General features: G+C 35.7%; 1 protein-coding gene and 1 non-coding gene across 2 annotated transcripts in view; both read right to left on the reverse strand.

Moving 5' to 3' along the window:
- The window catches only part of HCN1 (hyperpolarization activated cyclic nucleotide gated potassium channel 1), a 384,938-nt gene that overhangs the window by 114,255 nt on the left and 243,360 nt on the right, over positions 1-27,323 (reverse strand). The window contains exon 4 of the mRNA XM_004422795.3: positions 5,281-5,499. Coding sequence (XP_004422852.1) covers positions 5,281-5,499 — 219 coding nt within the window. The remainder of the gene's footprint in view (positions 1-5,280; positions 5,500-27,323) is intronic.
- On the reverse strand, positions 23,949-24,055 carry LOC147914621 (U6 spliceosomal RNA). Its single transcript, XR_015555167.1, has one exon. It is a non-coding gene; the product is annotated as a U6 spliceosomal RNA (small nuclear RNA).

The raw sequence follows: 27,323 nt of genomic DNA on the forward strand, positions 1-27,323 counted from the left end.
AAGCACAGTCTCTCTAAAAACTCATTCCTGCACCTGCCGTGGATTTATACACTCTGCTTCCTGGATTCAGGAAGGTATTCAGTGTATAAAGGCATTTCAATTCGATAATTTCCTCATATAATTAAAGTGATTCTTTGGTCATATTCAAATTTCACATTAAAGATCTTTCATATACATCAAGTATACCAAGGTGAGTTGAAAATCTTACTCTAAATTCATAATGTGTATTGTGTTAAAATTCTTATTACAGAGGGAAAATTGCACACATAAAAGCTGCTATTACTATAATTATTCGAAAGTTAAGAGAGTGACAAGTCTAGAAATAATAGTGGGCTTCCCAGGGGTGCCCAAATGTAAGAACTAAGATGCAATAGTATAAAGACATAAGATGATCAAAAGCAGTTTCATTTCATGAAGGCTAGATGAACTGCAGATATATCTAGAAAAGAGAGAAACTACCCAAGGTCGGTTAAAAAAGAAAGGAATGGTCACTGTGGGAAGTTTGTCTAGACAGTTATTTCCCAAAGTGAACATTAGTCACTTAAAATACATGGGGGCTTGGCACAGAGGGCAGAGACAACATGCTAAATGTTCAGGGCACACACATTTATACCAAAAAACAAAACCAGAAAACTTCAATACATTGTTTCAATCAACATTTTCAAACTTATTTCACCCAGGAACAATTATATATATATATAAATCTGTGGAAGAGGGTTTGAGAAGAGCTGAGATAAAGAAAGGTCTAAAAGGCTGCTAGATTGGGATTTACTCTTTTATCCTCAAGTTCACTGAGCTGCTAATCTGAGAGACATCAGAATCCTGGTTGTGTAAGAGACTCTCTCACACACAGGTTTACAATTATAAAGGCTGATCCAAGGCTCAAGACTCCCAGAGGTCTCAATATCATCAAGGCTCCACAGAGGTGAGGGTAGAGTGAGAATTTTCCTGGTGGGATTAATGAGCAGATTTCTTTGGAGAGAGTGATTGCTCTGCTGTGAGTCCCTTTCCCAACCCCCTTTGGGATTACGGGTGTAGGAGGGCTACCTTCTAACACTGACCTGTAGGGAGAGGTTCAAGAAAACCACTTGGTGATCTTTGAAATAAGTTCACATAGCTGGGAGACGTGGGTCTGGGGTCTGAATCACATCTGAGAATATATAAATAGTCTGTGGCCACTGGGGTCTGAATCCCGCCAAGGAATCAGAGAAGACTAGAGAAAGGCTCCTCATTGCTTTGGTGGAGAAGGCAGGGGAGCGCTGAGAAATAGGCTAAGAGAGGGATGCAGGAGTGCTTCTCTGTGGACCAGATCTGGGCCACACAGGGGGCCAGCATTACATCTTCAGTCCTGTCCAAGAATGCCAGCTGGCAGAGCAAGGAGCACTCAGCAGAAAGAGACTCAGGGCCTCATCTAGGGAAGTGCAGGGGAGGGACTCAGAGGGGCGCATGGAGAGATCCCAAAGGATCTTACATGTAGCAGGCACATTCAACTACCTCTTCCCTTCCCTTTCCTCCCTCCTCTGTCTTCTACCTTGAGGACAAACAGCAGCTCCTAGGTGGCTTATCACAGGAGAGAGAAAAGAACCCGTGGAGTAAGCCTATCTTTCTCACTCCAGGCTTCCAGCTCCGAAGAGCCCTGGGTGGGGGTGGGGAAAGATTTAATTTGCTCAGAAAAGATGACCCTTGCTAAATAAAGTTAAAGTAGCAACTGGAGACAAAAAAATACAATTGTCTTTGCTTATTTCTGAAGTTGAGCTTGCTCAATATACCAGTTACAGAAATTATGCAGCTTGCTGGTAATCCAGAGCAGAGCATCGGAGGAGGCACATTTTAAATACCACCTGTCTCACACCATAAAGTCTCTATATCTAAGAGAAGGGGAAAATGTAGCTATCTGAAATGTAATAGAATACAAAACATGACAGCCCATGAAATCAGCAGCATACATTTTGATTCAAGTGAAATTGTAATCTGCAATGATACAGGATAAAGATCATCACACATTTTTTAGTCAAACGAGAAAATAGTAATAACGACAATGATGATGACGACAATATAGCCCCATCAGATCATTAGCATTGGTATATTTTGTAGATAAGGATTTCATAATCAGAGAACTTTATGCTACTGCTTGGGGTGATAGAACTGCTTAAGGTTGGAAGATCCAGATTGAACAGATGTTCCCTAGGAAGGAAGAATTAAATGACTCTGAGATGCCACACTAGAACAGTGGGCTGGAGGATGACTTGTGGCAGACTAGATTTAATCAATATGTTCATTTGAGCCTAACAGTATGATGAGTGATGAAGAGATAGTAGAGTGTTACACTAGGAGTGAATTCTGGAGCCAGATTAGGTGGGTTGAATACCAGTGCATTCTGAATGGCTACTATAAAAGCTATTAGTTAGACCCTGCTCTTCTACACCAAAAATATGTTATTACTGAGTACGTGGCAGTGAAAATAATATCAATATTAATTTTGTAGCCATCTGTGGCAGATGGTTCCAATACACCTAAAGACAAGTATTAACTACAAAAATAATTAAGCAGCTCCTCAAAAAGTTAAACATAGAATTATTATAGGAATCAGCAATTCCACTCCTAGGTATGTGTTTAAAAGAAATGAAAATATGTACATGATAAAGTACTTGTACACAAATCTTAATAGCAGCACTGTTCACAATAGCCAAATGGGGAAACAACCCAAAGTCCATCAACTCATGAATGAATAAACAAAATGTGTTATATCCATGCAATGGATTATTAATTAGCCATAAAAAGGAATGAAACTGATATATGATACAACTTGGATAAGCCTCGAGAACGTTAAAAAAGTCACACGTTGCATGATTGAATTTATATGAAACATCTAGAATAGGGAAATCATTGACAGAAAGCAGACTAGTAGTTGCCTTGGGGCTGGGCAGAAGGGGAAATGGGGAGTGACTGCTTAATGGGTAAAGGGTTTAATTTGGGGGTGATGAAAACGCATTGGAACTAGATAGAGGTGCTGATTGCACATTGTGAATGAACTAAATGTCACTGAATTGTACACTTTAAAACAGTTAATGGTGGATTTTATATTACGAGAATTTTACCTAAATAAAAAAATAATAATCAAAACAACCCAAAGTGGCCAAATCACAACAGAAGCTGCAAATCAATCATACACGACGCAGATACACTATCCATCCTATAAGACTGAATTGAAAATCAGACATATATTGTTCATAAAAGTAAACTTTTTAGAAAATACCATAGTATCCTTAAGACTTGTTCTGAATTATACACACTAGAAAATGAGTACAATATTCTAGAACCCAACTTCTTGACAGATCTTGGTTTGGAGACAAAAAATAAATTATATTTTTTAATCAGCTGTTTCTCATTAAATTGTTCCAAATGTCAGAAAGTAACACAGGGTTACCCCAGTATCCTTACCCTCTATTAAGCAGTTGTAAGAGCAAGAACTTGGTGATTTGAATTATGGCAAACATCAGAATATCTTTGTATATAAATGTCTATGATTACATAGTTAAATAAATTGGTTTACCAAGTTAAATTTGGCTTATATAGCAGGTCTAAAAACATACAAATGATGAATTCACTTAACAAGCACTACAATGCTAATTAAAGCAATCCTGGAAATTGAAGATCTGTTTGTTTGTTTTTAAGAAAATATGTAGCAATGAGGCAGACAAAACAGAAAAGAGTATTTTTATTAAAGATGTTATCAACTGGAAGTGAAAAAGAAACAGTGTAATAGAAACATATACCATGTTGTAGTCTTCTCTTAAATCCCCAAAAGTTTAGCCAAATTTCTTTGAATATATAATTTTCAGTCCAAGTATCAAGTCTGTATATACCATTGTATAAAGTCTCTTCTTCCTTACTATGCTTTGTTTTTTCCAATTTAATTGAAGATTTATTTTAAAACGAATCTTGAAGCAACTTTGGTAGTTCATCTTTTCGTTACTTTGGTAATAAAATACCAACTTGTTCACTGTGATTTGGTGGCAGCATAAGTACATTCAAAGGAAATAAAGTATCTAAGTTCCCTTTCTCTTATTGTGTGATTATAGCGTTGAAAACTTCTGTAAATAAAGCAGCAACTGAAAGGATCTTTGGCTGTTTTGTAAATAATTATGAGTTTAAGTTGTTACCACTTACCAGAAGTATTCTAGAACCATTTTAACCATTGTTTTCAGAAACACTCTTTGGCAAGGTGCATGCTGTATACTCTGTCATGTTCAACAGAGCTCCCACATTATAAACATTTCCTTCAGTTATGAAATAGTCTTATCTGTCAGAAAGTTACTGATGTTTGGTCACGAACATAAGTATTGTCCGATTATCCAAGATCTAGCCCCAGCCCAAAGTAATTCAACAGATGAAAAAAGAAAAATCCACTGAATAAATCATGATATATATTTACTTTTTCTCTTTCTTTTGAGAAAAGTTTAGAGCAGCAATCATTTTAATTAACACATTGTGCATAAGAATGCATGATAGAAGCTGTTAACAAGCATTTTTATAAGACTGGAGGGAGTGGTGACTTATCTAGATATAAGGGCAACATATGTTCAGCTAAGCATATGGACTGCAATATAAATTAAGATTATAACATAAGGAGAGGCACAGAGGGACATGTACAATGGCTGTCTGTGCCCATTTAATCAGCTAATATATTTTTCTAACATATACTAGAAAAGAGTATATATTAATTGTTGAAATATGATAGAACATTAACTATGATAATACCTTGTCAGCTTCATACATTTTGAAACACGTAATTATTTTTTCTGTGACTGCAAATTTAGACTTTTAAAAAATTTGTATATATATATATATTTTTTTTTTAATAATTTTTTATTTTATTTATTTTTCCCCCAAAGCCCCAGTAGATAGTTGTATGTCATAGCTGCACATCCTTCTAGTTGCTGTATGTGGGACGGGGCCTCAGCATGGCCGGAGAAGTGGTGCGTCAGTGCGCACCCGGGATCCGAACCCAGGCCGCCAGCAGCGGAGCGCGCGCACTTAACCGCTATGCCACGGGGCTGGCCCTAAAAAATTTATATTTCAAGAGAGATACTGGAAACAAATAAAAGCTATGAGGATCATCCTGAAGAAACCTCAAAATATCAAAACAGATTGTATTTTCCCACTTTAAACATTTTATCTCATTATATTTTTGATAGAAGGGATAGTTTATTAACTTGAACACTATTAATTCAATTTACAAACTAGGTGGTTGAAGACATTAGAGATAAAACAAATTACCTTTTCTTGATATTGCCGCCTTGAGGAATCCAAAGACTGGATTAGAGCCGTGGCATGGCCCACAAACATGGCGTAGCAGGTGGCCCCAACGATCATGCTCAGCATGGTGATCCAGAGGTCAGACATGCTGACTGGGGCCTGGGCTCCATACCCAATGCACAGCATGTGACTCATGGCTTTGAAGAGTGCGTATGAATACTGCTTTCCCCAAGAATCGTTCTGGAACAGAAGAGGAAAAAAAACAGGCTGAGCCATTAGGATAGCAGATTAAAAAGTGAGTATGACCTGTACACAGAAGCATTATAGAACAGTGAGTATGGAGAAACATCCTTGTAATGGAGCATTTACACAGGTACTTCTCCCTAATTACTAACAGAGCGACCTGATGTTGTTCAATGCTTGCCTAGCACGATGAAATCTAAACAGTCTATTGTTAATGTATGCATTCCTAATCGCTTTTAGGTTTGTTGTTTTCAAAACCAAAATTCCTTTTGTGACAATGGTGTGAGTGTCACATAAAAATGCCAAGAATAAATATTGATGGGCTCATTTTAAAGTTTCCAGGAAATCTGGTCATTCTCTATTAGTTTATCTGCAAACTGAGAAATGCTGCAGATGGGTGTGAAGCAGATGGGCTTAAGCATAGGAATTTTTATCAAAACTATGTATGATGTTTAGATTTTTTAAAGTCAAAATTGATGTATTTGCGCAGTCCTAAATCCTATATTTCTTTAATGAAAAATAAACATATTTTGGAAATATAGGCCTGATAAGTGGAAAGACTTCCCTGAAGTCCTCACTCAGAGCACTGTATATTGGAATTCAAATGTCAGACTTGATGATGGATGAATCTTCTTGTTTTTTTAATAAAATAATAAAATAAAATAAGCCAAATAATATTTTGGCAAACACTCTAAAAAAGAAGCTGACTTCTGAGATTAGTTATTTGATGCAATTTCTGATGTCATTTCAAAATGTATTCCAAGCTCAATTCTGAAAAATAAGCTGTTCAATGTATCTTATTTATGGGCCGGCCCCGTGGCTTAGAGGTTAAGTGTGCACGCTCTGCTACTGGCGGCCCGGGTTCAGATCCCGGGCGCGCACCGAGGCACCGCTTCTCCGGCCATGCTGAGGCTGTGTCCCACATACAGCAATGGGAAGGATGTGCAACTATGACATACAACTATCTACTGGGGCTCTGGGGAAAAAAAAGGAGGCGGATTGGCAATAGATGTTAGCTCACAGCTGGTCTTCCTCAGCAAAAAGAGGAGGATTAGTATGGGAGTTAGCTCAGGGCTGATCTTCCTCTCACACACACACACACACACACACACACACACACACAAAATATATATATATATATATCTTATTTAAAGGGTTTTTCCGATCAATTTGTGTCAAATTCCCTAGCCCACGACTTACATAATTTATGAGGCCCAGTGCAAAAATGAAAATTTGGGGCCCTTGAGTTCAAAAGGTAGGGGAAAAAAGTGCTGTGAAAGATAATAATATATAAATATTTTCCCTTAAAAATATTTTATTACTTATAAAATTTAATGGGATAATAGTGATGGACGAGTAACAACACAAATTAACAAATTTCAAAAAATAATATTTTGGTGTCATAATTGTATATGCATATCATAAATAATAAATCTGTATTATTGTGATATCTTGATTGATCGTACAATTTTTATGGCTTAATTTTCTGCAAATTCACTTCTTAGGTCATCAAAATTTATACAATTAGCAATTTCATTTTCAATGATAAAATTGAAAGTGACATCAGTTGCTTTTGGCTAATGCAAGATCACAAATAATTTCTGATACTTTTTTTTTGTGTGTGTGAGGAAGATCAGCCCTGAGCTAACACCCATGCCAATCCTCCTCCTTTTGCTGAGGAAGACCGGCCCAGAACTAACATCTATTGCCAATCTTCCTCCTCCTTTTTTTAATTTTTTTCCCTCTTTTTCTCCCTAAAGCCCCAGTAGACAGCTGTATGTCATAGTTGCACATCCTTCTAGTTGCTGTATATGGGACGTTGCCTCAGCATGGCCGGCCAAGCGGTCAGCTTGAACCCCGGCGGCCAGTAGCGGAGCGTGCGCACTTAACCGCTAAGCCACGGGGCTGGCACCTCTGATAATTTTTAATTTTGAGAAAGATCTTTCTATTGATGTAACTGTTACTGGAGCTACTAAGAGTATTTTATAGGCTGTGACAAATAGGATAAATTTCTGATAAATTATTTTAATGTATAAATTTTAGTACATCTGGAGCTGAGTTCTCAAAGAACAATTATTCTATAAAGATTTAACCCTTCATACAAATCAGTTTGGTGCACACCTGAATGTGAATTTTTTAATTAAACTTTTTATTTTAAGAGAATCATAGATTAACATGCAAATTGTAAGAAATAATAGAGAGAGATCCCACATACCCTTCACCCAGTTTCCCCCAATAGTAACATCTTGCAAACTATAGTACAATGTCACAACCAGGAAATTGACATGGATACAATCCACTGATCTCATTCATATTTCACTAATTTACGTGTACTCATTTGTGTCTTGAGTTTTATGCAATTTTATCACATGTATAGTTTCGTGTATTCATCACCACAGTCAAGATACAGAACAATTCCATCATAACAAAGATCCCTTATACTGCCTTAAAATTGATTTTAATATTAAATGTAAATGTATGCAATGGTATTTTAATATTTCCTCTGACATTTCCTGTAACTTGCTGAGGTCGTGCAAGAAACCAAAAGTAGTTTCATAATTTGTATATAATCCAAAATGCCTGTTTATGTATTCTATTCCTGTATTTTCAGTTACAAAGAGAATTTAATTTAAAAACTGTCTTCCTTGTCAATAATTGGCTTATTTAAAGCTTCATATGAAAATAGTGTTACTTTTCATCAAATGTGATGATCTTTAAATTTAATCCGTATCTCTAGGCTGGGGGATATTTGCTTTGCAACGTTGCAGCAGTTTTTAAAACTGGACATTGTAAACTAGGAAGAATTCTAGTAACCCCCTGATATGCTTTATTGCAATGTCCATGTGTACTCCCTTTTTTGTAATAATTTATTGACAAAGTTTACTGCCTGAGCTCCACAGGCACTGACTTTGAACCTAGGCAGGAGATTTAATATTTGTGTAGATACTGTGGGGATGCGCTCCTGGGACTGAGAGGCAGCTGGCCCCTCACTATGGGTCCTATCCCTACCGGCATGGGGGAGCCACTCCCATCTCCTGTGGTTGCCGCTGCTGCTGCTGTTGTTGCTGCTTCTGCAGCTGCTGTTGCCACTGCTAATCTGGCTCAGTTCCGGCTTGGCTATGTTGGCGACACATAGCATCACAGACTGCTGAGGCACACGTACGTGCACTTTGATACCAGGCCAATTGCTTGGCTTCTGTGCTGCCTACTGTGCCTGCAGGCCTGAACCTGTGTACCCACAGCTGCCACCCCGCAGCTCTGAGGCTCACATTCAGGCTCCATTGTCCCAGGGGACTTCACTTACAAAACATAAATGCAAAGATAAATTATTAAGAATTTCAAGATAGCAGCAGCAGAGCATTAAACTAAGCACAGGGTCTTTCTGAAAGTGGGTCCCTGTGCAACAGCAAGGTCACACACCACACACCATGAAGCCGTACCTGCCTTTGTCCAATTAACTCTTAAATGATCAGAAATGTTTTATCTTTAAAATATGTTGAACCTGTGTGGATATTTTGTTCATGTTTTAGTGGAGTTTTCCAAAATGAAATTAATAGATTTTAAAAAAAAGAACATAATAAAGTTTAAAAGCCCAACCTCATAAACTTTGCAACTGCGTGCAGCTGCTGACAAAAACTAAGTAGCTCTTTTTGGTTGAAAGAATTAAGGTTCTTAACATGATATTCATTGCTATTGACTGATAAAATGAGGTCATGCTGCCACATTAATCTGTTTATCCATCTATCTATACATACAGACATAAATACATGTACATGTATATGTGTGTGTATATATATATATGTATATTTTTACACGCAAGTGTAAAAATGAAATTAAATTTTAAGGAAAGAAAACCATTTGTATATTGTATTATACTATGCAGATAGTATAATGAACCCACGCACAAGTTTTCATTTTGGGGAATGAACAAAGTTTATTTCTTACATTTTTTTCATACATGAAAATATATAATTACTCTTGGGAACAAACCTAAGGTTCCAGATGTTCCATTAACAAGAAATGAACAAAGCAATGTGTTCTATAAAAATCTTGAATATATATGTTATTTAAAATGACACAATTAAATTCCTAAATTTAACTCAGTAATATACTGATATACTAAATATAATTTCATTACAAACCATAGTAAAAAATAAACAAAGGCTTTAATCCGTATGATCCATTCAAAGAATGGGCAGAGAGAAAATAAGCTGGATTCGTTTCTGACTGGCTTTGAATCTCTTCGGGCTCCTTCAGAACTCCAGGTATTCACCTGTCATGGCGACTTCCATCCAGTATACGACAATCTTCTCATGTGCCTGCATTGCCTCATAGATTAGGGCTGGGGCCATGTCTCACTGATCATGTTCTCAAGACTAAACCACATGATTCAGTGGAGACACTCAACATTTTTATTGTTGTTAAAAGAAAGGGTCAGTAAATAAATTTTGACTATCATGTTAAATCTAAAGTAAGACTTCCTTCCTTACACAGGGGCATAGAGAAAGCATGTTGTTTAGGCATCTTGATGTACTTAGATATAATGGGAATAATTCAAAGTCCAATAGGGTGTCCAGTGCAGACTTCACTTTAATTCTGTTCCAATTGTTTATTTCTTTGTTTTTGAGGAGAAGCAGGATGTGGAGCTGGAGAAGAGAGTTTCAATTTCTCAAAGTACATAATGCAGTTAGATAATAGCCCAAATATTTTGTACAAGAATGTGTGCTTACGTTCATCTTTATTCATCTCCTTAGGCGCGCGCACACACACACACACTCTCTCTTAAAGGAATCGAAATAAATGTATATCATACACACTTTAAGATTCTTTAAAATCATGGACAACTTTTCTATTCTTTTTTTCCTCCATATCTCCTTTCTTTCCTCTCCACCTACACTTCCAAAAAACCAGGTATGGATTTCTCTGTACCTTTCTCCATGCTGATATAAGTACACACACACACACACACACACACACACACACACACACACAGATTCTGGCTTTTTTCTACAAAAATGAATCATATCATACATACTTCTCTGCATATTGCTTTTCTCACAGAAAAATTCCTCCAAATAATCTGATGTTCATTTAACTGTGTAATAACTATGGGTTAATTCACTCATTTTTCTATGTTTTCCAGTTTTTGCCACTACAAACCATTCTGTAATGAACAACTTTGTAACATATAACCTTTATTTCTATCAAATCGATTTCCAGAAATGTGTTTTGTAAAGTTTTCGATTTGATTTTAAAACATAGTGCCAGGCTATTTCAAAAGGCTGTAACTTTTCAAAAACAAGTAAAAATACACTGCATCACCTTCCATAGGAAAAAATAGTAACCCATTGTTGCCTTTATTTGCATTTCCTTGACTAGGTAATTTGAGAAGGTGTTCATATACTTATTAACCAACTGGACTTTCTCACTTCTGATGAAATTCTTATTTTTTCCTTATTAATTTGTAATACTTATTTGAAGACTGGAAATCAATTCTTTAACTATGTGATTTAAGTATTTATTGCTAATTTATTTTTTGCCTATTGGTCATTTTCTTTAAAATTTTTTTTTCTTGTGTTGAGAATTTCTTTCTTTTTCTTTTTTTTTCTTTAGGAAGATTGGCCCTGCACTAACATCTGTTGCCAATCTTCCTCTTTTTTCTTTTTTCTCCCCAAAGCCCCAATACATAGTTGTGTATCATAGTTGCAGAGTTGTAGCTCTTCTATGTGGGATGCCGTCTCAGCACAGCTTGATGAGTGGTGAGTAGGTCGGCGCCCAGAACCCAAACCAGCGAACCCCGGGCAGCCAAAGTGGAATGCGTGAACTTAACCGCTACACCACCGGGCCGGCCCCAGACTATGGGCCTTTCAATGATATAATTTGCCTTACAAACATTTTGATTACTTTATGTAAAAAAATAAATCTGTAATTTCCTTGAGAGCTGCTGGATTTCCTATATTGGTTAAAAAGATCTCCCTAAATCTGAGATTATGCCTATGTCCTAAATGTTTTCTTGAGATTATGTTATTTTTATATTTACTTACATCTATATCTCTACCTAAGTGATTTTTTTTTTTTTTTTTTTTTGGTAAATGCAAGAAAATTAAAATTTTCTTTTATTCTAAAAGGATTTGTCTCTTGAGCCAGCATACAACTTCTACTGAACTGTCTGGTCCCCACTGATATAAAAATATCTCCTTTGTTATACATTGTCCCTGTTGACATTGGTGTTTGGTTGTGGGCTCAATATTTTGCTCCACTGATCTGACTATTTCTATGCTGATACCATATGGTCTTAAATTACAGTAATTTTATAATCTATTTTAATATATACATAAAGCACAGACTTCTCTCAATTCCAACAAGGGTTTAAACTGAGTTACCGTGTGAAGAAGCTGAGGCAAACCATGTTTGAAGCAGGTTAAAAATCTGGATATATGATGCTAGATGTGGAATAGGCAGGGTATTTGGGAGGAAACTACGGTTTAGAACAATCACTACATCCAGAAAATTCCTGTCTGTCCTTCTGTCTATCTATCTATCAATCTGAACAGTTTCTCATAGATTAGCCAGTCCAAATTATAGAGAAGATATGTAAGAGATTAAGGAGTATAATAGGGAACATAGAGATGGCCAGAGTCAGAGGAGTCAGAACATTTTTCAGTATAATATGGGAAGCCACTGAAATTTTTTCAGCAGGGAATGATATAATCTGAACTATACTTTAGGAAGATTAATAAGAGAGAATTGTTGAGCAGTGGCTCTCAATTAAGGATGACTTTTGCCACCCAGGGGCCATGTGGCAACATTTGGAGAACTTTTTGTTTTTATAACCAAGGGAGGTGCTATTAACATCTAATGGGTAGAGGCTAGTGAAGCTGCTAAATGCCCTACAATTCAAAAGAAAGCTCCCCTACAGCAACCAATTATTTGGCCCAAATTGCCAATAGCAGTGAGATTGAGAAATCCTGGTGTGGAGAATGGATTTAACAACAACTAGATAAAGAAGTCATTTGAAAAGCTATTACAAGTTTAAGAGAGGTGAAATGAGAACTGAAATAATATAAAGGTATAAAGTATAAAACAACAACAATAGATAATTTTGAGGAGATAAGATCTATAGAATTTAGCACACTAGGTTTTTATGGAATAGTAAAAGAAAAAGGAAAGTAGAATACCTCAGGGGGTTATGGAAAATTTAGAAAGATTCATGCAATATGCTTGAAAAAAGCAATAGGCTTTTCTTTACAGAGAAGAGTGATTAGGTGTAGGGATCTTTTCTGTTATTCTACAAGACCAGCATCATTTTTCAGACACTGAATTTCGTCTACACACATTATGTGTACAAGGGTCAACCCAGCCCTTAGAGTGGAATGTGAGTATTTAGGTGGCAGCCACGTGATTCTGAGGCTACTGCTGAAAGAATCTCAAGTAGAGGAATGATATTTTATGCCATTATCTCCATTCTCTTTTATCCTCTCCTACCCTCCCCACTGTACCCACCCACCATTACAATCCCAGCAACAAAAGGCTCAAGCAGGAAAATTGGATTGACTGTGATAAAACACAAACATGGGGTTATTCTTGAAAAACAAGCATGCATGGCAAACAAGCAAAAAAACATGCATGGCTCTAAACTGTTCAAAGCACTAATCATTATATTCAACTACTTTAGTCTCATCTTCGTACTATTCTTATCACTTGATAAATGATGACACTGAGGCAGAAACATAGTGACTTGCCCAAGGTTATAAGTTTATAAGTGGAAGAGTCAGTGTTTTGAACCCAGACAGTCTGGCTCTAGAGACCACACCACTAACCACTACGTGATACTGCTCTTGACTTCATAAACCTACTATAATTTCAGGCAAAATATTAAGGCTGAAAGACCAACTGATCAGCCTAAATCTCATATTTAAGCCCTTAGTTAATGTAGCAAATTTTAAAATAAGGCCAAGAGGAGATCTAAAGAAAGAAAAGCTAGGATCTGAGAGGGTTTTGTGAAAATCCGGGAATGTTTCTATTCCCAATACATCATATTTTATTACACAGCTGTTCTCTTTTAAAAATGACTCTGTTATATTTTAGTCTACATCAATAACAACAACATGAATGGGAAACTGTATACTCAAAGTGCTTTACCATATGATCCAAATATTACCAATTTACATATAATTTCAATCCTATTGAAAGTAAACAAGTTACCTGTGAATTCTGATTTAATTAGGTTTTATCTTGTTTTCATTTTGGGTAATGATTTATCAACATATTGCTCCTTATAGATTAATTTTTTTATTATTTAATGTGTTCACTAATTTAATTCATCGCTTCACTGAAGCATCACTGAAATTAATTGTTTTTTTTAGGAAAACATATGGAGTCAAATTAACAGGGACATATGTAAGTAAATTTGATTATTCCATCTGGGAACTTTCATATAGAAAATATACATTTTGAGTTTTCTCCAGGCTTAACTTAAAATGCTTTCTAAGCATTTGTTTTAATATCCTGTTTATACTGTTACTGAATTTGGGTCAAGGTGAAGGACTATGGCAAAAAAAAAAAAAAAATGTTTATTCTAGAGTGTCCTAGACCTCGTGACACAGGACACTGAAACTCAAACTAAGCCACTTGGTAACCTACCATAGGAGCAAAAGTTCTCCAGTCCATCTTCTTTCATATGAACTGAAATTTTAATTTAGGAGGCCCAAATATCCCATTATTGAATACCTGAATTAATTTTTCTTTATCACTTGAAAGCAAATATCAGTATGAATATGTTAAGTAAGTAAAATCTTAGCAAAATCTGAAACATAGAACTTAGAGACTCAGCAATTCACACATCAGCTACTAAAATATTAAAGAATCAAAGAAATAATGAAGCAGTGGAACTGGAAAGCCAGGTAGAGAATCAGCTCTGCAGAGCTAGGTTACCAAATTTTGACGAGTGTGTTCAATTTACTTCTTCAGTCATCGAGTAAACTTATCACTTATATCGATTACAGCAATGCCAATCAGATAAAAAGTTGTATTAACGAGTTCTCAAGACAAGGAATATAGCAGAGCACAATCTGCCTGAAGTCACAAGAAGTGTAGCATAACAGGTTACCAATTCCAAAGAGAGTGTATTCACTTGAATAGGTCATGATTTTTCTTTATCAGTATATGAGAGAACAGAGACAGTGTAGTAAACAGGTGTCCTCCATCAATTTCACAGTACTGAACTATGACAACCATGAACAGACTTTGGGAGTGAGCTTTATACTGACTACTGACTGAAAGAGAATTATCACTGTTTTTTAAGTATTAATTTGAGTTTTTCTGTTCTTTGAAGTATGTCCCCTAGAATAATTGGATTCATATATTTATTACAAACAGAAACTTTTGAGAAACATTCTTAAAGAGGTCTCTTCTTAGTTGAATGAAACATTATTTGTCACTTTTTGTTACAGATCATATTAAGTGATAATGTCAGTAGGCAGACAAGCGGAGATCAAGGCCATCCTAAACTGAACTATTCAGTTGGAATACTGAGTATGCCATTCCTAAGGAGACTTGGGAAAAGACTGCCAGCCATGTTGAGTGTAAGGTCAAAATAGAGATAGCCAAAAGGAAGAATATTTCTTTAAAAAATATATATGTTGCAGCATTTTCCCCATAGTATAATTATGTGCAAAGCAAACATTAACTCCAAAGTATGCAGGAAGAAAGACAGTCTACCAACACTGTACTTGGATTGATTTCATGACTTGTTAACATTGTTACATAACATTAGCACTATATTTTTAAATGTATTAGGAAGTAGTGAATTATTTCCCTTCAATTCACATGATAGAAGCGCTTGGATTCTTGGAATATATTTTTGTATTCTTTATAGCAGAATTTCCAAATAATTTAAATGCGATGATTTCTAGCAATGATACTTTTTAAAAACTCAGATATTCAATTACACGTATTTTTTCAGCTGAAGAAATTTATTTTTCTGTTTGTAGTGTTATGATCTGCTTACAAATATTTGTACCTCTAACCTCTAGGAGAGTTTCAAATAGTTTTTAGCAGTAAAATATAAAGTGACTGCATAACTAAATTGTTGTTGCCATAAAAAGAATGATGTCTGGTCATTTTAACAGCTTGTTGTAGGCTTGTTCCCTGGTCAATTAATCCCTCGAGTTCTACGTGTACATTTTCCTGCTTCCATAAGGATGATAAAATACAAAATTTGGATTAAGTAGATTTATAAATTAAAATTTAATGATGCTTGAGACCATGGATATTTGTTCTCATATTTCTTTTAATGTTGGTGAATTATTTTAAAATAAAAATTAAATTAATAAATAATTTTTTAATTTGGTGTGTCTATTAATCCAATTTTTTATATGAGTTCATTAATACTTCTCATAGGCCCCAAATCAGACATTTATTTCAAGATTTTAAGTGTGATTTTTAAATTACAATTAGCATTTCAAGTAGAATATTTTCATGAGGTCCTCTTTGCTTGTTTGTACAAATAAATATAAGCAAGTATATTTTACATATTTTTGCAAATATAAATATTAGTAATTATATTTTTTATATATGCATAAATATAAAGGAACAAGGGAAGAGATTAGCATACTTTGAGCACTTAACTCCTTGCAAGGTACTATTACATCATCTCATTGCTCCTCATATCTTTCTTGAAACTTGATATTGTTATTACAGGTAGGGAATGGAAAGTTTAAAAAAATTAAGAAACTTGCTCAAAGTCACACATCTGTTGGTGCCAAAGCTGGAATGCAATCACAGGTTTGTCTGAACCACAGTTTTAACCTTCTCCATTCCAAAGATCATAGCCATATATTTCATAACCATTTATATGACTAAAATTCATGATAATTATAATGCAGGATTTTCAAGCATTTTAAGAACATAACCATGGTACAGAAATTCTTTCAAGTATATGCATTCATTTCAACCAGCACAAGGGAACCTCTACTACACCTTAAGGGAATTTAGAGGAAAAATTATCTCAGGTTTTCATCAGAGAAAACCTCTGAGGGAAAATTCCCTGGAGAGTTTGAGGTCAATAAAGATGGTTTGATCATACAGTCAGATTTCACTTTTATATTTTCCTATTGGCCAAGAACTCTCTGAGGGCTCTCCCCCTTTCCTCCTGTCCCCAAAGCCCAGGATGAAGTCCACTGCCCTGGTATCTAATAGGAAGAATCTTCTGGAAGGAAATCCTTGCCTGAGGGTTAATACTCCAGAGGGTATGGAAGGTGAACGTGACACAGGGAGGCAGATTCAATCTAAAACACTGATGCTGTGTGCTTTCACTCAACACCTGGCCAAAGTAAAATAAGCCGTGATGTCATATTTCCTAAGTGGTATTATTTAATGTGCACTTTTAAATTAATTTTATGGGTTTAAGCAAAGCAGCTCTGTACCGATGATCTTCATATTAGTAGATCATCTCATTTGATGGCATTCTCAAGTTGTTTAATTCTGCTTATTAGAGGTTTTAGCATATTGGTAGTGTTAAAAACTACTAAAATTAAAGATAAATTAAAGTGAAACAAAAAAACGTAATCCTTTTTGCTCAGCTCAAACTTCTGCTCTTAATAAGGAAAGTAGCCTCCTGAGACATAGAAGAAGCAGAAGAGTTAAGAACGTCTTTTCAGCCGGAGTGAAGCCCTTGGGTGGTTATTGTTAATGATTAGATCATAAAATGTATTAAATATGCAATTTTTGTTTATGCAAATGTTTCTATTACCACCTAAAAATAAGGTATTAGAGTTTCTTCCTAGATAATTTGCATATATGTCAATTTGTATGACAGATGGTGTAATTTAAAAAGAATTTGTACTTTTTATAAGGATTACATGGGAAGCTTTATATAAAAGGCCGACGCATAAAGCGGCTGTATATGAAAGGGCTGATACATGATAAAGTGTTTAGATGTTTCCTACCTAAAATACTTCTATAAATGAGGGTCTGAATTTATTAATAGTGTGTGTGTTTTGATTTAACAAACATGTTTATAGAACTCTCTGCTGCTCTGTGCAATTCTAACCTCTTTACAAACATATAAATCATGAAGAATTTTCTTATTATCTAATGTTCAGAGATAAGCATAAACTAAAATACAGAAAATTTTCAGCCATAGAGAAAAAAAAATGTGTAAGCTGACAAGAAGCTTACTTAGTAATTGGTTATTTATATTGAGATTAAAAAGAGCTTTTTCAGGGCCGGCCCCGTGGTTTAGTGGTTAAGTGCGTGCGCTCCGCTACTGGCGGCCCGGGTTCGGATCCCCGGTGCGCACCGACGCACTGCTTCTCCGGCCATGCTGAGGCGGCGTCCCACATACAGCAACTAGAAGGATGTGCAGCTATGACATACAACTATCTACTGGGGCTTTGGGGAAAAAAAGGAGGAGGATTGGCAGTGGATGTTAGCTCAGAGCCAGTCTTCCTCAGCAAAAAGAGGAGGATTAGCATGGATGTTAGCTCAGGGCTGATCTCCCTCAATAAAAAAAAAAAAAAAAAAGAAAGAGCTTTTTCATTATCTCAAAAGCCAGGCTCTCACCTATTACAGATTCTTAAATCCCACCTTAGTAATAGTAGAATTTGCCCTCAACATTTAGCATCTCCATGTAATTTTGATGGTATGGTAAACAAATTCCTCTCCTTTTTCTTTTTCCATCTGGATTTACTACTGGGCTAGGGCTCCCACTACCAGAGGTAAGAAGGGATAGTGAAATGAAATAAAATAATTGACCCATTAAACATTTTTTTTCCTATGCTAGACTGCCTTTTGTCTATAGATTCATGGGAAGTTGGAATTGTATGAGATCTGGAAAAAAAATTAGTCTATCCTTTTTATAAGCAAACTGAGTTTCAGAATCTCCATGATTATAAGATGAAAATACATAAGTAAATAAACAAATACATATATAAATAAATATATTCAGACTACCCAACTTTATTTTAATCTTATATGCAAGGAACAATATATCTAAGGTATCATCTGGTTTGTCTAAGAATTGAAACACAATAAGAAACTCTCATATCTCTACGTGCTTGAAAGTATCACTTCCACTATATTTGCATAATCACAATAATAACCATAACAACCACCACCACCAAAAACACTGAGTTCAGTCTATATATATAGATCTCTTACAATAAGAATCTAATTCGACTTGGTGATTATGACAACGACGTTATGGTAGCTAGAACAGCCTTCATTATCTTCATTTTACTGATGAGGATGCAGTTCAGAGTTTCATTAACTTGCCAAGGGTCCCATGGTAAGAAGCAGTATCTCATGATTGGCTCATTGCAGATACAGGGCATTTTAAGCTGTACCTTAATAATTGCTATCCTGTACTCTGCTCTCATATGAGTATGTAAGAGGAAAAAAAAAAATCAACCATGAACTAGTCAAACCATCTCCATTTTGAAAGTGATAGTTCAAGTCAAATTATTATTACAATATATCTGGGTAAAGTGATGAGGATATCCACTATAATCTGTATTGCCCAACATTGCCATTGAGATAGCTATTTTAGGCAAATATACTCTTATTAGATCAGTGGCTAATTAAATTATATAGAAAACCATTCTTCTATGTTAAAGGATTTCAATTACAAATTTAAAAGATAAATGACACCAGTTAAAATTATTGTGTTACTTTAGAAAAATACTTTTAAAACTTTTCTTATTTACAGTGAAGTAATAACTACACAAATCAGCAATAGTACATGTTATTTAATTCTAAAGGCATGACTTCAAATTACAGACAAACAAAATAAAGCCTTCAATTACAAGTATGCTAGAACTTGGTGTATTGATTATGCAATCTAACAAGATAAGCCTAGGAAATCCTCTGCTGTGTAAGGCTGTGTAAAAAGCAGAAAGTATTGAGCACTTACAGTTATTTTTAGAAGCTTAACTCCCAACTTAAAGCTCTTATCCTATGATGTGTATTCAGTGTATTCTTAGCGTGTAAGGCTTCTGTGTCAGAGTTACTGCTCTGAGAGAATATTTCTGCTTTGACTTCTAAATCCACATAAGCCTTATACAAAGGTAAGTTTTATAACATGTGGACTTGCTGATCTCACGTACAATTTCACAGAAAATTCAAATACAAAATAATACTTAAGAGAGGCAAAACACAACTTCTTGATCAATAGAATCAAATCAAATACACTTTTTACTTACTAGTACTTAGAAAGGTTAAATCCCTATAGTCTCAGTTGTCTCTGATAAATCAATTCTCCACTCACATTACATTTGAGTGTGCAAGTGTGTTTGTGTGTGTGTGTGTCTATGTATACAAGAAAGAGGGAAAGATTTCTTTTCAAGGCTCAGACTATCTTCTTTTACTCACATCCTTGAATTCAGATATAGACTGACTTGAAAATTTATAAGCAAACTATAAAACAGAAGGAAAAGAATTTGAAACAATCTGTTTTATTTTCTCTCTTTTTTTCTTTTCTTCTAGCTTTTGAGTCTACCAGCTTACAAGAAGACTAGAAAAATGATAATTCAGATATAATTCCCATTTCTGATAAGCTCTTTTCAATTCTCTAAAATCAGAAAAAAAAATACATGGACAATTGTCCCATATTCAACCATGGCATTATTATCCAAAGAAAAAATTAATGTGAAGCTGGTTCCCATTGAACTTCAGTAGATTTCATTTGAAATCATGCTAATGAGCATATTCTAGCTATTTTCTTATGGCATGGAGAAGAAAACTAAGGTTATTTTACTTTTAGGAAAGAAGCTATTTCTGCGTGATAAAAAATATCATAATAAAAGAGGCAAATGCTACCAGAAATGGAGTGTTCCCAAATCCTTTGGTAGAATTCTTATTTGTTTCCAATGCTGATATTACCTAATGCCAACACTTCCTACAATTCTGACCACTTTAAGTGTGAGGCAAGATAATCAGTATTTCCTGAGAGGAGCACACTGCTTAGTGCAATTCCTGTAGAAGACTGATCTATTACATCTTAATCAGGCAAAATGTGAAATTTGCCACAAACCGGCAGACTGACTTTAAGGAACACATCCAGACAGCTCATATATATGTCTCCTTAAATTCCTCTGACGTAGAAGGAAACAACACTATGGCTTACCGGCAAAGCTAGAGAATGCCTTAACAATTAACAGCATGCATGTCTCAGTCAACAGGGACTATTCAGAAAAAAGAAGTAAACAGTTAAAGCTTAATGATTTCTCTTGCGCATAGCTTCCATGACTCATGCCAGATTTTCCCAAGCTAGTTCCAAAATGATTGATCTGCTCCAATGAGTCAATAGTCTTTCATCTTCACTTCATTTCTTTAGGCACAAGTGACAAAGGTTAACAAAATCATCTGTGTGTATTCGAGCATGGGTGTATGTGTATGTCCTCACCAGGCTTGCCTAGAAAAGGTGTAGCATAGTGGCATCCCTTATGTTTCACCCTTGTACTGTCCCTGGTAGCACTGTGACACCCGGTTCTCTGGACAGTGGAGACTGAATAGGTAGTAATCCTCAGTGAGGCGACTTCGATCACATTGCAGATGAGGTTTGGGAGGAGAGTACCCAATTCTCCAATCAGAGAATTGAGACAAAGAATGGCCTACTCAAAAATCTCTCCCATATCATCTTGTAAGAGGCTAGAAATTACCTTGAGTTTCTCTGTTTTAGGTAAGAAAGTAAAGTCAATGATATTGTCTCTGGAATGTCGTGAGTTAAAAGCTTATACATTACCTATAAGTCAGTATCCAAATGTCCTCCCTCCATGGCCTGCAAGTCCCTTGGCTGGCCCCAAAAGGATTCAGGGTTTACTCCCAAGGCTCTGGAACTGGATAGGCATAGGCTACCACAGGGTGGAGACAGCATGAGGAGCACACCAAGACAAATTCTTTAGGGAAAGACAAGTCATGAATGCCATAAAATGGAAAGCAAATGTCAGAGGTAGGACCTTCCAACTGAAAGGAGACAGGATTGGAGTCAATGTGTATCAGGTATATAGGATGGCGTTGGCAGATTGCAGCTGGCAGATTGCTATTGCTTTGGTATGTCCATTGCTTGCCTTTGGTTATCACTGGAAATATTATGTGGTTAAAATGGAATGGTTCGAAGGATTCTTTTTATCTTCTATTCTATTATCGTGAGGTGGTGTGCTGGGTTAGTGGGGAGTCACCCTAGAAGGTTGGCAAAGGATGAAAAATCAGATAGATATGTTTCCATCTGAGGAATACAAGGAATTAGAAACTCTAGAAACTCTAGAAACTTAGAGTAGAAAATGAATAGCACACAAGAGAGTAAACTCCAGCACATTGATTATTTATGATAAAGGGGCAATCGAGCAAGGGAGTAGGAAGAGTACCAAAGAAGTCAGGAAGAAAAAATTAAAGTCTTTTAATTTTAGTTATTTCTATAAGTTTACCTGACATCAACAATGTTGAGATATAGGGCAGCTTACCAGAAGAGGTAAAATGTATTGACATTCTTTGTAAACCAGTAGATGCCACAAAAGTATAAATGATAGTATTACTGTTATTATCAGTAGTAGTCAGCACCACACATTGACAATGACATGGTTGCCTGAGGATCCCAAGCATACATGCCAATTTGAAGATATTCATATTTGATTCTGGTTATGTATTTTCTCCATAGTTTGTTAGCTACACCATGCAAGAGCAAACTACATATGTAAAATGGGTGGATATTTCAATAAAGTTTAGATAGAGAACTTTCAGAGGTAGCCAAAAAAGAATATTTAGTAATTAGAATGGTAATATAATTACAGGAATAAGAAGGGGCATGAAAATTGGTTTAAAGTAGTGATCTTGATGACATTAGCCATATGGAAAAAAAATTTTATTTCAGAATGCACTAAGACATTTCTAAAGACAAATTTGATGGTGAACGAAGGCATTTTCAAAGGCAATAATCTACCCCTTGGATTAAATTTTCGTAAAATAGATTCATGGTAAATCATCTCTTTCAGGAAGCTAAATGATCAAAAATGTCCCTATGAACATAGAATACAAGGGATTAAAGCTAAACTTGTAGCAGAATTCACATGTCTTAAAGCCCAACAAGTTGTCCCCAAAGTTTAAGAAAAACAACTGAGCCTCTTAGTGTACTCTGGATGTTAATAAAGTAGACCATTTGAAAGGGAAAGAAGTTCCAGAAAACAAACCTCAATGACTAATTGGGCACTACTATCCTATCAAAACACAAATCTAACGGCATCACAGGGGCTCTGATGTCATTCACCAGACTAAGCAGGAGATGTTCTTTATGTATTCTTATTCACTACTGTGTGAACTATGAGGGGTCTCATTCTAATCAAGAATTTAGTTATTTGTTTATCTTGTCTCCCTTCTCCGTGATGCCCCTTCCCACAAAAAAACCAACAAACCCAAAACAAATCTAGTTTACTCTCAATTACTTAGGTGAACATGATTCATCAAAATAAGACAGATCACTCTTTTGATCTCTAGTCCTAACTATTTATCTGGATGTCCTCTACTTGGCTTTAAACAAACTTCCCAAAACTCCATGTGTCCAAACAGAACTCATGTAAACTGAACCTACCACCAATGAAACCTATTGTCCCTGAATCCACCATCTCAGTTTAACATCACTCCATTGACCCCATCTTGTACTACCCTTCTCTCCATTGGGTGGACCCAAAGCACCCCTTCAGCAGGGGAGTTAGGCAGTATCTGTTACCACTCAACCACCCAAATAGTTCTCAGGCTAGCAGGCTTGAAAGTACATATTTATCATAAAACTACCAACCAAACACACATAAACAACAATTTAAAGTAATTCTTCTTTTGTCCCCCTCTTTATTGCATCCAGACTCCCATTCCCTGCTTGGTACTTTCTCCAGCATGTCTTACAGTGTCACTTTGTTTGAGGACATATTAGACCCTTCTTTTGGATGCTTCATTTATCACGTATTTGTAATATGGAAAATGACTTGGCAACCTTAATAACCATGCTTGTCTTCTTGTCCACTTCTTCCTTGATTGTGACCCTTAATAACTCTTAGGCCAGTTGTTTCCCTTCCGAGGTTTTTTAAAACCAAATTACACTTCTGTGATCAACACTATATCATAACTAGATACTATCATCTTGTAAGATATTAGATACTATCATTTTGTAAGCAGTGGTTGATATTACACTGACCCTTCTGTTCTTTCACCAGTCTTGGGACTTTGATTCTGCTCTTTTATTTCTAAAGCTGCATAAGGTCTCTTTTTTTTGTTTATTTCGCTTCTCTCTCTAACAGAAAAATAGAGCTCCTTTTCTTTTTTTTCTCAGTTTTATTGAGATATAACTGACATTTAACATGTATTAGTTTAAGGTGTACAACATGATTTGCTATATGTATATATTGCAAAATGATTATCACAATAAGTTTAGTTAACATCCATCACCTCACATAGTTACAGAAAACACTGAGCACTTCACGAATTTGCATGTCATCCTTGTGCAGGGGTCATGCTAATATTCTCTGTATGGTTCCAATTTTAGCATATGTGCTGCTGAAGCGAGCACTAGAGTTCATTTTCTTCATCCCAAGGAAAAATGCTTTACTTTTCTCGCAATTTTCTTGTCTGGATTACTACAAATTATAACACAATTACAATTTACTACCTCTACTTTAACTCCCTTCCAGTTCATTCTTTGGAGCAGCCAACAACAAGTCCAATCTAGCCACCCCCATGCTTAAAGTTTCCTCACAGCCTCAAGAGTAATTCAAACCTACCAAGGGAGTCACGACAAGCTGGTCATGCTGTAGCCTCTGCCTTTCTCCTCAGCAACACCTCTTAACTTTCCCTACCCCTATACCAAAACCAGGCTGTGCTCTTGCCGCCTTCTTCTACTTGCAGTTTCCCAATACGCCAGTTCCAAGCCTTTACACAGGCAGTTTTCTCTGACTCAATATGCATTCTGGCCTCCTTCCTCTTTGCCTGGCCACTTCCGCTAGTCTTTCAAACTGCAGATCCTTTTGTAACATTCTCAAAGATCTACCTTCATCCCTCCAAATCAGCCCTCTCAGCCTGGTCCAGCTTCTGATCTCTACAGCCCCGGCACCTGTGCTTCCATCTATCATGTGATTGCATTGTACCATCTGTTCATTTGTTTGCCTTCACCAGCATAACCAAGGGTCCCTACGAGCAGGGACCATATCCTAACCATCTTTGTGTCACAAACATCCAGCAGCGATTAATATTAACAGAATCTAGGAAAAATATTTAACTGACAATAACAGTACTCGAGTATTACTTTATTCTATAATGTTACCATAGCTATCTTGAATTGTGTTGGAAGTTGAAAAGCCAGATACCTTCACCTGAACCACAAAGGAAAGCAGGATCTCTCATCAAGATTCAGGATATTTCCACTGTGATTGAAATGTGAACTTTAAATTTAATGAAATCAAACAGATGCCCTTAGCAGTTTGATCCACTATTCCCCCCAATTGATATCTGTATAGCAGATGGCAGCACACACTTAAATACTGATATAAAAATTAAAAAAATACTGATATAAAATAATACAAAGTATTTCAAATGCATTAGGTATTCATTCTTTCATGAGTGCCTTATCAGGCGATTGGCAGCCCTGCCTAATTTTCAGACATACTTCCATATATTTCTCTCCTCGCTTGTATTCCCCCAGGAGGAAGGAAAATGTCCTTTCACAATGATATATTTATGCTTTTCTTGACTCAAAGTGCCGAGAGTTAAATTTGAAACACAACTTTAATAATGCAAATTTCATCCTTTACATATATTCTTCAGGAAACAAAGATGGAACACATACCTAATATACATTAACTGACAAACAACCTAACAGAAGTTGCTTTTGGTTCTCTTGGATGAGGAAGACAAATCTAACATTGACATTGGAGGTAAAAAGTGTGGTCCATTATTCAAATGTGGAAATGTGACTAGCCCAGTGAAATCAGTTCTTATAGATCTCATGAGACATATATAAATGTCATGCACATATATAAATATGCAGTATTATTTGTATGGTATTGTTACTTAGCTTCCAATGATTCTTGTACATATTAAAAATAAAACACAAACAACACCATTTTTGCTTTCCAAAACATAATTAATTAGATACGATTGTTCTCAATATGCTCTGATTTTCTCTTTAGGGTAGAGAATAAAAGTGGCAGAAGTTTCTCCATATAAGAATAAGCCATGAATCTTTGGTGAATAGGGGACATTGAATTTTATCCTTTCCCTTACTATTCCCCACTACCTCCAACAAATTAAAAAAACGTAAAAGCAATGCAAACATTCTGTGTTGCCTAATCTTAGAATTTCCTGGACTTCCCAGAATCATTTCCCATGTATGGACCAAATAACAGAGAACACATTTAAATACACTCAAGTTTGAATGTGCTTTGCCAACAACCTTGAACTAGTTTGACATTGTGTACAATTCAAAAGGCAGTAGGTAATGAGAATATTCAGATGTGGTTTTCTCTCAGTGCGGTGTCAGGACATAGTGTGTAGCCATTAAATATTAGTGGATTGACTATTTTTGATGGATGGCCTGACATATTAAGTGGCTTTAATAATTTAGTATTAAACAAATTGCCACTAATAATTTACTTTTATGCCTAGTATGTTAATGTAATGTTTCTGTAACATATTATTATCTGGAAAAAAACACAGCAATTATCAGGGAAGCCATTTTTTATCAGTATTTGGTACTAAGTTAGGTCCAGGTCAGAATTAGGGGCAGGATCTATAGTTTGTGTGTACTAGGTCCCGAAGAATTTGACTTTTAAACTGCCGTTTTTTCGTGCCATAGCTATTGCAGAGAAAGTGATCGTGTTATATCCAGTTTCAATGCCATAATAAAGACAAGGTCATTGTCTCTAGCAAGTGACTGAAAGGAATACAGTGTAAGCCTAATCGTGACACCCAAAACAAAACTAAGGATTTTTCTCAAGGCATTTTGAATGTATTCAAAAATATAAATAAATAAAACCATAGGTTACCCATAGTCAGCTATGATCAATTTAATTTGGCCAAGCAGACAAAAGCAGTTTCCTTAAATAAGAGCTACCCAGGGTCTCATTAGTGCAGAGGAAAAAAAAAATCAAGGTCGTGCTAAAGATGTACGACTTCATGGTGGAAATTTTCAATCCTCCAAACACCTCCCAGAAAAGAAACCAAAAGCAAGAGGAACAACAAGTGTCAGGCAGATTTCAAAATCTAGTTTAGACCATTGGACAAATACTAAGATAGAAAAAAGCAGAAATTCTAAATATACTGAGGTATATAATTTTACAAAATAAAGTTGACAAGGTTGGAGGCAGGCATGGAGGGTCTATTACTAGAATGGCGTATAGAACTATCACCACACAAGGGTGAATACGGAAAATAAGACACATCAAAATTCTAAAGTGGCAGTTTCATGTGAATTTTCTTAGTGAAAAAAAAGCCAACAAAGGTCAGTGAACTGATTTTACAAATAGATAAAAATTCATTTTTCTATTTATCTTTTAACCCCGTCCTTCCATATTTAGAATGATAGAACAAAAAGTGTTTATAATGTACTCTGTTGAAATGTAAGCAAAGAAAGGTGAAAAAACATATTCATTAAACTATATTTATTGAATAATATATGCAAAGATTAAATGTTTGCCCCATTATACATACTTCTGTCTAATATATAATTAAATGTATATTATCTATATTATCTGTGTATGTATAAAATAAGGGCAATCACCTACCACAGAGCTCATCTGAGCTAAAAAATAATGTTGATAGCATTAATGGAATTCTAATCTATT

The sequence above is a fragment of the Ceratotherium simum genome, chromosome 18 (assembly GCF_057802395.1).
Source record: "Ceratotherium simum simum isolate JZ-2026a chromosome 18, ASM5780239v1, whole genome shotgun sequence".
Classification (NCBI taxonomy): Eukaryota; Metazoa; Chordata; class Mammalia; order Perissodactyla; family Rhinocerotidae; genus Ceratotherium; species Ceratotherium simum.